This window comes from Lygodium microphyllum, chromosome 10 (genome assembly GCF_053477565.2).
Source record: "Lygodium microphyllum isolate KBCC chromosome 10, Lygodium_microphyllum_v1.1.10, whole genome shotgun sequence".
Taxonomy (NCBI): Eukaryota; Viridiplantae; Streptophyta; class Polypodiopsida; order Schizaeales; family Lygodiaceae; genus Lygodium; species Lygodium microphyllum.
In genome coordinates, this window is record NC_141144.1 from 119,752,797 (window position 1) to 119,765,257 (window position 12,461).

The following is a 12,461-nucleotide window of genomic DNA, read 5'->3' on the forward strand; positions in this document are numbered from 1 at the left end:
CTATTATGTCTATTTTACTAGTCTCTACTAGCTATAGAATGTGGAAATTTAACAACGAAGGGCCTTTTGAATAAAGTGAGGACACTAGTTAACCAACCAAAGTAGGATTTTGAAATGACATTATTATAAGATGCTATTTTATTTATACAGCATAGAGTTCTAGTAAGCATATAACTCCATGAGTGAGTGCATGTGAATGCAACCATGTGAAAATAATTTAGTCATAACAACCAAATTGTCAAAAAAGGATTGAGAAATATAAAAAAGCATGCATTCAACTTTAATGTAACACCCCATGGATTACTTAAATTGAAATGCGCAAAAGGGTTTCATCTTAAAATCATATTACTTTTTAGGCATGACACGATTGTAGTATGCATGGAAGTTGATAAGCCGCCAAGGGTTCTCTTCTTGCAATAGTTCTTGAACAATGCTTTGGAGCTCCTCCGTAGTCTGCATTATGCCCTGGAGAGCAAATTGAAGCACAACAAGGGAGACAAGGACTTGACTAGTGGGGAGGAGTAATGGGTGATGTGAAGGTTGGTCATGAAGTTTGTTGCAAAACGATTTGCATTGATCAGTGACAAGAATTTCTTGTTGGAGTTTGTAATGTGGGCTGGATGGAAATCTTTGTGTAGGTTCGGATAATAAATATTCTGCAAGGACAGTTCGGGCTTTATTGAAGGTGTGGGAAAGGTGGCACTCCTGTGAGATTGCAGCCGGAATAGGGATGTCCACGTTCACAACGCTGTTGCATGAGTCGTTGGTGGTGCAAATACTAGTTTCTTGTATGGTTGGTTGGGACAAGACTTGGATGAGGAAGGTTAGTGTGGTGACCAGCTTGTCTTGAATGGTGATGTGCATGGCCTTCTCTAGATGCCCTCGGAGATGGTGCTCCATATTGATCTTATTCACGATGGGTGCATGCTTAGTGAACATGTCTTCAGAAGCAGATATGGTGAAGCGGAGGTACTGTAGGAGGCGAGTCTGGGCAGCAATGAGGTGGGAGAAGAGGTGAGAGGGGAAGGGGGCGTACCAGAACTGGGGCTCGTCGGTTGCCTCCTTCACGAGTTTACGCTGGCGAGAGAGGGCGACTGCAAGGGCATCCGCTGCAGCTGTCAGCTTGCGGACTGCGCTCCGGATATGATCATCATCCTGATGGAAGCCGGTGCAGCTTGGGAGGAGGCATTGCCGGACGGGCTCGGCATCAGCTGCGCATGTCGCAAAGGCAGACAGGATGGCGAGGGATAAGGCTTTGAGGTTCTCGAGGCCGGCGATGGCGTCTGCTTTGACGAGCGAGGCGGCGCGGCGCGGAAAGACAAGCAGCTCAACGAGCACGAAACTCGCCATGCCTAGGAAGGCCTCAACGATGCGGACCACTGTGAAGTCCCGGTCGGCGGAAGCATATCCTGGCATCGATATCGATGATGGCGACGACGGGCCGCCTGACGTACGCGCCAGGATGACAACAGCCCCCGTGAAGGCCGACACAGCCCCCGCGTACCCGAAGAACTTGCTCTGCCGCAGGAAGCTCGTCAATATCACCCACGGCACCAGCGCTGTCAGCCTCGCTGTCATCGACAGAGTTTGCGTCGCCATCGCCGTCACCAGACCGTATATCGAGCCTGCCACCGTCCCAAAGGAGCGCAGTACTGCCACCTTGAACGAGCCTCCCTTCGATGGCCCCAGGTAGCCCAAGGCTCAGGATAGATTTCAAGCGGGGTTTCTTGTTTTTTGTGCACGTAGGATGAAGAGGCCGTAAACAGGCCCCACAGGCGAACCATTCTTTTTTTTACATGCAGAGTAAAACTAAGATTAACAATAGGATGGCGGATGGATGGTATCGAGCTTGCATCCATGGCCCCTGGGGTCTACTTCTGACAGCGTTGCAGCCTGCAGCCTGCAGCTACTATTCCGCCGCCCACTCTCCCTCCTCTATTAATTGAGTAGTTTCTCCTCCGTTTAAAGACTAACTTTAAAAAATAGAATCACTCCTCCGTTTCGGCTCACCTACCAACACTAGTTGGATTTCTCAAAAGAGTGATATGCTCTCCTTGCTCTCCTTACTCTTCTCTCAAGACACCGCCCCCCTCCTCCATTTCCCTTTCTAACAGTCATCCATCAAGCTACCATTTCTACCCGTTTATTTAGCAACCATGATTCCCATTTTTTGAAGCTGTCATTTTTACCTTTCACCATGATTCCCGTCAATGTCAACCACTCCACATCCACTATTGCCAATCAAAAAATTTATGTCCAAAATCTTCCATCCGGTCCCTTTGATGCCTCAAATCTTCAATGGGAGGCACGTTCAAATCCGTCATCAAAATTTGACATCCAGAACATCGCGTACATTCCATGGGATCGATTGGACGATTTCATATGCGGTGAATCTCAAAGAAAGGATGCTCCAACTGGATTTCGCAAGCAATGGACCTCAAAGAATGCACCAGGAAAACTTCTACGTCCGATGCCAGATAGTCATATGCAGCTTATCGGGTAAATCCATATTTTAAAAGCTGAAAGTGGTACACTCTAATCAATCCACAATACTTTGTGCAATACCATTGAATGTTATATTTTATTTTTATTCTATAGGTTTTGGTGTAACTTTGGTCCGATTGATGCTCGTAATAACCCACCATCCATGAAAATCCAAAAGAAGGCCGGCAAACGAAGGGTTGAGTCCCAAACCTATGCTGTGGGTTGTCAATGCCACTTCGTGGCTACGCAACTATATCTTTGGCCCACAGTTTGCCGTTTGAATTATATACAATACGAGCATGTTGATGCAAAAGGAAATGTGTGTCATGGTGCACTATACACTGGACAATCCAATGCAAGGATGGCCTTTGCACCATGGCTATCAGTGAGGATGAAATCATGGATCTGTGACATGCTTCACAAAGGGTATACCCCGCAACAAGTTTTGCAACAACATATACACACAGTGCAAAGGGGTGCCAAAGATGGTATCTTGAAGACCACAAGAGATACTTTTCTTACATTGCGGGATATTTTAAATATTTCAAGCAAGTTGGAAGCTGTCACTTTGCAAACGAACCAGGATGATGCACGTAGCGTGCACAATTGGGTCCTTACCAATAAGAGCCAAACCTTTTTTTATCAGCTCTTTGATGAGGCAAAAGGGAATGCATTTGCACTCGGTGTGCAAACTGATTGGCAACTAGAGATGGCAAAAGTGCATGGGAACGATGGGTTGTTGGCAATGGATGCTACATTTGGAACTAACAAATATAAGGTATAGTATTAGAAGATAAATTTACACTAATTTTTGTGTTCATTTAAATTTTTTTATTAATGTTAACAAGAATGGTCTTCTACAGTTTCATCTATACACCATCTTGGTATTTGACTCTCATCGTAATGGCGTCCCTGTTGCATGGGTCATTACATCTTCGAGCACCACGGCTGACATTCGAGCATGGCTACTGGCTTTTTGGGATCGAATGTTTGATGCAAAAAAATCATGGCAGCCTAATGCATTTATGGTAGATGATGCGCTTGCAGAAATACAAGCTATCAGGTAAGCCATCTATAAAGCATTCCTTCATATTAATTGTTTATTTATGGCACTTTTATGTTGCATTGTGCATGGGATTGGAGGTTCATTATATTTTGTTCTTTGCAATAGGGAGGTCTTTGGTGTGCCAGTATACCTTTGCATTTGGCACGTCCGACGAGCTTGGTTAAAGAACTTGATCAAGAAGGTTTCTGATACCTCAAAACGGGCGGACATGTTTAGGGCGCTAGGCCAGATAATGAACATGCGAAGCCAAGTGCACATCGATCATGTGAATACAGAGCAAGAAGCTAGAGATCTGGTGGATGACTTTTTACATAGGTACAAGGAGGAGGAGGACTTCATTAAGTACTTTAAGGACCAGTGGATGGCATCAATAGGTAATGTTTTGTGGCCTAGTTAATTATTTTCCCTCTCTTATTTGCCTAATTTGTATTGTTTACTTTCCAAGGAATGTGGACTCGAGCAGCTCGAAATTTGCCACACTCAAATCAAGAGACAAATGGTAGCATCGAGTCCTATCATGGGATTCTAAAATCACGATTTCTTACTGGACGTAAGACAATTCATGGTCGGAGGGTAGATTGGCTTCTACAAAAGCTATTGGGCCCTTGCCATTCGTATTATTGGTATCAGGATATGTTGAAGGAGGGCGGGTTCAAAAAAAACTTTAATATATTGGATGTTGTTGCAAGCTCGATGCAACGTGCCAAAGGAATCCCAGATGATAATGTAAGGTTCTTGGATGCTGATCACAAGGTTGCCTTGGTGAAGAGCCAAAGTAGAACCAATTTGTGGCACAAAGTTGAGAATGCAAATTGCGAGTGGGCATGTTGCTCATGTGAGTGGGCCATGCGTGGCAACCTTTGCAAGCACCAAGCAAAGGTGTTGATGATCAGTGGTTTAAATTTTTCCCACGTCATCAAGGCATCCATGGACTTGTACGACTTGTCCAACAAAGATGTACCACGTGAGTCATTTTGTTGTTGCTAGAAGTTCCTTATTGTGCTTTTTACAATCTAAGTTGCTAAGTTATTGAGATTCAAGAATTTTGATAGGTCATGGATTCTTATGCCACACGGATCCAACCGATGTTGAGGGCCCACTTTCCATGTCTCCCCGTGGGGTTGGTGCAGGTACAAATAACTCTAATCTATCATTGTTAAATTGTTACAAGTCAATATTCATTGATTATTGGAGGTTTATTATTAGGCTCATCAATGACATCAAATGAGCACAAGATTGCACAAATACGCCAAATTGTTGATGAGACACTCTTCCAGTGTGGTAAGTGTTGGGTATGATCAATCTTAGCTTTGACCGCCTATAAATATTATGGTTGTCTTAAAATAATGTGTGCTTGGCAGATGGTGATGTGGAACTACTAGAGTTTGCTCGACGTCTTGCTCTTCAAATGCAGATGTCTGTCCAACAAGCAAAGGTGTCGAAGGCGCAACTACCACATCCACTTATTAGCTTGCAACCTATCGAGGATGGTTTTGGGAATTCACTAGTTAGGGCACGCCCATTCTTTGAGACAGGTTGTCGCAATAAAGTTTTGAGGACTAAAGCACAGGTGAGGAAGCTCCCCTCTTTTCCAAAGCCTCCCAAAAAAATCAAGGTCACAATGCAAGGTAAATTAGACAAGGCATGTGAGGAGGAAGAAGTAGGGAAGGCTTCAAGTTGATTGACATTTTGGTTACTTGGCACATAAGATGGACAAATCTTTTTATGACATTGACCATCAAAGAACCAAAGGGGAATGATTCTTAGCTCATTTCCACATTGACCCATTGTGCCAACATCTCTACCCTTGTGCTACATTTAACCATTTGAAGATTTTTTCAATCATATGGTTTTTGGGGTCCTGTTTGGACTTAACAAATATTTGACTCAAGACTAGTCATGAGTTATCTATCTCTAGAAATTTAGTAGTGTTGATGGCAACCCATTAGACAATAACAACTCTACATCTGGTTATTGTAGTAAGGTAACTTGTTGCGAATCCTCCAACACGTGTGTAAAGGTACCAAGAGAAGCATCATTATCTACATATTTGATAAGCTCATGGTGATGTGCAGGAACTTTAGGAGGACTTATAGTTTCTTTATGAGAATATTAAAATATAAATGCAAAATGTTACTAGTTTGTCTCCAACTTAAAAACCTAGTATGCTTAGTTTATGGAAACTCCAAAAATCATAACTATAGGAAATCATATGATCATGATCAATTTCCCTTGGAAAATGCTAAACCTCACTAAAAGATAAATGCTAAATGTTGCTAGTTTGTCTCCAACTTAAAAACCTAGTAAGTCCTCTAGGTTTTTATCCTAACCCAATATTGCGAGCCTTAACACCACAATGTCACAATGCCCAATCCTTTTTTAAAGCTTCCAAATCAACTCACACCTATACATATAATCAAAATGTATTCAAGTACATTCTTCCACAAGGATCAATCGAACATTTTTTTTTATTGTGTATCTTCATACAACCACCTTTAGTGAAGGGAAAAGTTGTGTTAAATGCCTTTATCACAAAATGCTTTATTATTAAACACTTCAAAATGCTTAAAAACACTTTTTCCATCTACTACTTGATGAGAAATGGAGAGCTATTTAGGTTGATTCTCTCTAGACTAATTTCCAAAAGTTGCATCCTTACTACAGAGGCCCTTATTGTCATGAAACCATACATGTTCCTCATTTTTCTCCCAACTTAAAGCCCCTACTAATTCCTAGACTTGAATCCTAAATTAGTATTGTAAGCTTTGATACCACAATTTTACAATACCAATAATCTTCAATGTTCCCAAATCAACTTGCACTTATATAATGAATCAAGAGGCATCTAAGTAAACTTGTCTACAAGTATCAATCCAAATACTTCATTTTCTCATCAATCTTTATGCTACCATCAATAGTGATGTGAACAAAGTTACTCATCAATGTTTATGCTACCATCAATAGTGATGAACAATTTTTATTTCCTTGTATATGATAAATTGTATATATCTAAAGAGATACATATTTAGCTTGCTAAGAATTTCTATAGACATATCTATTTGCAAGCTAAAATTCCAACCAACAATTCTTTAGAGTTGTAGCCTTTCTCATTTTTTCGCAGAAGGGTATCAGGATATTCACATGTTAGCTGGAAGGATATGTTTTTATTCAAAGTAAATTTATAGACAAGAGGTTCGCATATTTAGTAAACGTCCCCCCACCCTTCTTTGAGGCCCCTTCTTAGAGGGGAGGAGCAGATCAAATGCTAAAATATAAAACATTAATGAACGCTTCAGAGAGTTTTCCAAATGACACCAAATGATCAGATCACAAGCATTATGATTTCCTTGAATGAGTCTTTTGAATTTTGAGCATGGCATCGTCTATACTTGTAATGTCCACATAGTTTGCAACTTGATGAGAATTCTACTAATATATATATATATATATATATATATATATATATATATATATATATATATATATATATATATATATATATATATAATTATAATGCTACCAAAGTTCAAGTACTGATTCAACTTAACATTCTTACCAAGACAAATCTATCAGGAAATCTGCCTCGAGTTTCTGGATCTTCTCGTTTGCAATATCTCCTCACCTATTTATATGCATACGCAGAGATTAGACCTATTCAAAACTTCACAGAATCCGTGTATAAATCGCTAAGCTACGATATCAATATTTAGAGGTGAGTATGCACCAGGAGCCTTAGGCGAGAACTAGACATACCGAACTTCATCATGATAATTGCTGTGAAAGGAAGCGAAGCTGTGAAAGAGCAGACCTCGCAATCAAGGAGAAAACAGTCGATTGAGGGAGTGGCGCAAGATTTCCTTTTGTCACTGATGAAGATGCTTGATCGTAAGCTTTCTTTTTGTCACTGATGAAGATGCTTGATTTTCCTGCAGTCATCGGATGAGATGCTTGATCAATAGACATCATCTCGTCCTCCTCCTCCTCCTCCATGGATGGATGGATCAGCGGGGAGAGAGAGAGAGGACATTTCCAAAAGGCGAGTTTGCGGGGCCCACCAGCTGCACTCGCATGCATGGCCATACATGCATGGCCAAACTTTAACCCTGATGGTTAAATTTCCTTTGATGCACACGTCGGCTCCTTAACTGCCAACGTGTACATCAGTCCAAAAAGCCCCACTTGAGATCTATCCCGAGCCGTAGCCCAAGGCCAGGGTTATGTCCGCCCAGTAGCCCTTTGGCTCGTCGAACCAGAAGCCCAGGGAGGCTCCTACCGCCATCGCCAAAGCCATCTTGAGAGCAGTTTGCAGCTGTTCAGAGTTCTGCTTTAGCAACTTCCTCATAATCTGAGAAGACGTGCTTACTCTCCTAATACAGCTCCACTCCCAGCTCCAGCCCCATGCTGGCCAGAAGCTGTACTTGGGAAACTCCTTAGCTGGTACAGAAACAGGTCCTGCAACTGCAGTCGGGGGAAACTCATGATTAGCCCGAGCAGATGGCATATCATGACTGCCATCATCATGTACAGGCATATGCACCTCTATACTGCGTCTGGTGCAGCTACTTACATGGAGCTGCAGCTGGCTAGTATGAGCAACTGCACTGCAGAACTTTGTCGGAAGGTGGTCGACGCCCAGAGCTGCAGGACGCAGGTAGTCCATGGTCTGCTCCGCAGCATGCCTCATATTAAAGAGAAAGAAATGGATCGCCAGCTCTTCTTGGCTCCAGTATATTGTATCATGAACAGACAACGACTCAGCTGCAATCCCAGCTGTAGTCTTGCTGATCAGAAATTGAGTCATCTCGTGATCAAAGCTTGTCAAGGCCTCCTTCCCCTCGTCTACTATAAGAATGTTTCGATAGTTCTTGGGGCTTTCCGATTGGCCCTCTCGATTCGCAGGCATTGATAATGCTGACTTTCCACTCTGTTGGCTGCCGACGCTGGCAGCGAGGGCCAGACACACCCAATCAGCAAGACACACAAGCTTATCTTTGAGCTTCCTAGGTATCGTCAGACTCAGCAGCTTGCAGTTACTCGCAGTTGCAGCAGATGTTATGGCCAAGTCCATGCCCATAAGATCGTCGCGAACAGAGGTTACGAACGCTTTGACTGCAGAGTACTGCGTGCCAGGTGAAATGCCACCACAGATGAGACGTCGAGCTTCCCAACCTATGTCCCGCTGCAAAAGTTTGACAAATACGACAGTAGAGAATAATTAAACACCGTCTATCATCAGTATCCCGTAATTCCGACCACAATGATGAATATTATAATTTTGTACCTCTTTAGAGCTTATTTCATCAGAGACTTTGGCTCCTAGTTCACGGAGTGAATTCGACTGAAAATGCATAGCGGATGAGACATAGGGGTCGTCCGTGCAGAAGACTCCTACGGTAGCCTGAATCTGTTGGGACGTGATCAGACCGAACAATTTTGTCTCCTGGTGAATCTACAGCAAGACATGTAAACAGTTACTTGGTCAGAACAAGATCTTTGGAGTAGTGGTACTCTAATAGCTGCAGGACAACTCAGTCAAAGTTAAATTGACACTCATCATACCGATTTGCAGGGACGATTCGTCAGTCTAGATTATAATCATCATTCAGAACAAATCATAAGTTGCGTTGAGATTCATAACAGCCAAGTGCAGTGATAAGTTATAACTAGGTCATAAGTGGCAGTCATAATCAGTCTGTGTCATAACTAGCAGTCGTGTTGTAGAGTACCTCGATGGATGCTAGGCGTGGAAAGGGCAGAAGCAAGGCAATCATGCCACAGGTGGCACCGACAATGGTGGTGCCGGCGAGCCGCAAGGGAAACAGGAGTTCTTCCATGTCCTCCTTCTGGGAGAGGGCGTTGACGAAGATAATGGCACTGTGAGCAAGCGCGACACGCTTGGCGAGGATGTTATCGCCATAGAGAGTGTTTCTGAGACGAGCGGGGCCGAGGCCGTAGGTGAAGAGGAAGGAGCTGGCGGCGATGCAGGCGACGGCCACACCGAAGGAGATGTCGCGAGGAGGGATGAGCCAGTGCAGGACGAGCATGGGAAGGCCCACGCCCTGGACGGTGCCCGCCACCACTCCCAGCGTGTCCTGGAATGCCTTCCCGAAGGTCGATTCGCCCACCACTGTCACCGCCATCACGTAGGCGAAGACCGGGAACGTCACCCACTTCACATGCATCGAGCCCAGCTGCATCACCAGCCCTGCCATGAAGCATGCCGAACCGGTCCTGAAGGCCACAAGCAGCCTGCACCTCCATAGAGTTGCACCTTCCCGTTGCAGTGCCATATTCGTTAACCTGTCGCAGCATGAATTCATCGACATTAGCCAGTCGTACTTAGTTAATAGCGACTGGACAGTTAAAACCTCATGCGTAACGAATTACTGATCTTTCCTAGCATGACTTAGTTAATAGCTGCCCATATCCTACTTGATTATGCACTTGGTTCCAGTCAGGGGATTAGCGAGGATCAAAAATCTTACCAATGAAGTCATACAGACAGCTAGCTACACATCGAAGGCCTTGGTACCTTCCCTCTTTTTATAAGGGAGCAAGGCTCCTGGAGGAAGTTCGCGACCAACAGGTGTGGTATGGTCCATTGCCTTCCTAAAGGCCGAGCATTCAGATTTAAAGCTGGCCTACCATCTCTCTAAAGGTGGCGAACACGTCTCCCACATCCACTGGATCCACGAACGTCAGTTGTGATCCTGACAGCATAGTTAGCAATATCAGTGAAGTCCTCCATGAATCCGTCCCAGTCCCATCATTTAAAAGTGAACTTTGTAGCAAGCTATAGTTGAGTGTGGATTTTAGTGGGATTAGTGGACCGTGGGGGCCACACCTTAGTGCGTCAATATTTAAGGATAAGAGACGCTCGGATGCATTGGATTATGCTCACTAAACACTAATCACAATAAGACACACAACGATATTGTAGGCCTCTCTAGATATTTTCGTGCAAGTGGCGAGACATTGCCGTCCATTTTACCAGTACTTTTGTAGTACGGGAAAGGAGACCGTACCTCACCCGATATTCCGTGACCTTGGCTTTTGACTTATATTATTGTGAACTGTACAGTCACTTCAACATGTCAAACCCCATCCGTCACAGATGCATGTTTTAAACGGATTTTAATTGAAGCGGCAATATTGCAATTTGCTTGTCGATATCATTTAAACGACTTTTAATTCACGCGGCAGTATTGCTTGCCGCTATCATTATTGATGTACCCATTATTATGCTATCCTATGTAGGCTTTTGTTAAGACTAGCTTACGCCATCTCGTACATTAAAGGTGCCTTGGAGCACTGCATATGGCATAGTTCCTAATAGTATTAATTAGGACACTAATTATGCTTCCCTCCACTAAACATCTAATGCAAATAAATCATTTTGGTGAAGATAGGAGAATTGTTTACTTGTATTTACACTATAGTGCAACGGTAGACTTTGGGGTTAGATCGATAGAACTAATCGTTTGATCCAACCTTACAAACATAGCACAATCTTGTACTAAGCCAACAATGCAATTTGATGTAATAAATAAATATATTTAATTGTATTAGCACAATATAAATCCACCAAAAGATTGAGAGAATCAAGGTGCTACAATTCGCAAAGGTCTTAGTGATGGTGAAAAATGTCACTTATACAAAAACAACTAGCATTGCTACAATCATTGTTATACGCCATCATTTAAGCATGCATATCTAGTGACCATGTCTAGCCCCACCACTTTTGCCACTCTTTTGTGCTACTTAAGTGACCAACAAAGGAACACTAATTTGCAAACATCATGTATGCCATAGGGAATTATTGCTTACATAATGTTTGATTGTTTTCTTAAAATGTAAACGGGTGTGATCTCTCATCTCTTATGTGATATATATAGCACTCTCACTCCTCTCACTTGATCTTACTCGCTTCCTTTGCCACTTTGTGGCTCTTAGTCTATCTACATTTTCTATACTACAAGGGATTGACCAGATGACAACCACACTCATCCATTTCTTAAACTACAAAGCTCAACACCCATCCACCATCAAACCATCTCTATGAAGTCTTTGAAAAATCTTATTCTCTTCTTCTCTAGTATTCAAATCTTGTGTTATAGTACAACATGATTGAAGTTTACATATGGATGCCTGACATGCATGTTTAAATGCTTATGAAATATCTTGCTCATGTTTGCGGCATTACATGAGCTCTTAGAATTCTAATCAAACACACACATAGTCGCAATAAGGTGCATGCATGTTTAAATTGGCATTAAATAATTGGCATTTAGTTAAGACAATACAAGTTAGAAGATATATGTGCTTTAATGTTATATATTCCTATGACTTTAAGACTTTCATAAAAGTGCACTCAAACGCATTTAAAAACCTTTAAAAAAGTAACATGCCATCATTCACTTCAATTTGAAACCATCTTTTGAGATATATACACTAGGAGAAGGATTGAAACACAATATGAGACCATGAGATCCCATGTGAGAGATGTCACGATTGAGAGCTTTGATGAAGAAAAAACATTTTATTCATCACCCACTATTCTTGTTCACAAAATATGAGACCATGGGCTCTCATGTGATAGATGTTATGGTTGAGAACTTTCATGGAGAAATGATATTTAATTCTTCACCCACATTCTTCTTCGTACACTTGAAGGTGAGTTCACTTTGTTATTCTTTCCCCTCTCCTCTTCGTCTCTCTTTATCTTCTTCTTTGTATTCTTATTTGTTTTTTTCTTATTTTTCTTGTTTGTCAAAGGAGGTCAAGTCTTTATTGTGAAAGGAGGTAAGGCATGTGAGAAATATGCTTAAGTTTCTCTAAGATCAGATCACCTAAAAATATTATTCTAATATATATCTTATTATCACAATAATTGACATATTTCTTGTGGAAG

At 42.3% G+C, this 12,461-nt stretch overlaps 1 protein-coding gene across 1 annotated transcript; it reads right to left on the reverse strand.

Annotated features, from left to right (window-relative positions):
• Window positions 1-296: 296 nt before the first annotated feature.
• LOC148030498 (uncharacterized) lies at window positions 297-10,161 on the reverse strand. Its single transcript, XM_087686839.1, has 5 exons — window positions 10,036-10,161; window positions 9,277-9,850; window positions 8,832-8,999; window positions 7,759-8,729; window positions 297-1,699 (listed from the first exon to the last, which is right to left on the reverse strand). The coding sequence occupies exons 2-5, from the start codon at window positions 9,838-9,840 to the stop codon at window positions 346-348; spliced, it is 3,057 nt and encodes a 1,018-aa protein (XP_087542965.1). The 5' UTR covers window positions 9,841-9,850; window positions 10,036-10,161; the 3' UTR covers window positions 297-345.
• Window positions 10,162-12,461: the final 2,300 nt, after the last annotated feature.

What these genes read in the sequence shown, in the direction of transcription:
- LOC148030498 (XM_087686839.1), bottom strand. Translation starts at nt 9,840, where the DNA reads ATGGCACTGCAACGGGAAGGTGCAACTCTATGGAGGTGCAGGCTGCTT. An exon ending in CACGCCTAGCATCCATCGAG is followed by an intron (nt 9,000 to 9,276) that starts GTACTCTACAAC and finishes GTCTTGCTGTAG; the next exon opens with ATTCACCAGGAGACAAAATT. An exon ending in ATGAAATAAGCTCTAAAGAG is followed by an intron (nt 8,730 to 8,831) that starts GTACAAAATTAT and finishes AAACTTTTGCAG; the next exon opens with CGGGACATAGGTTGGGAAGC.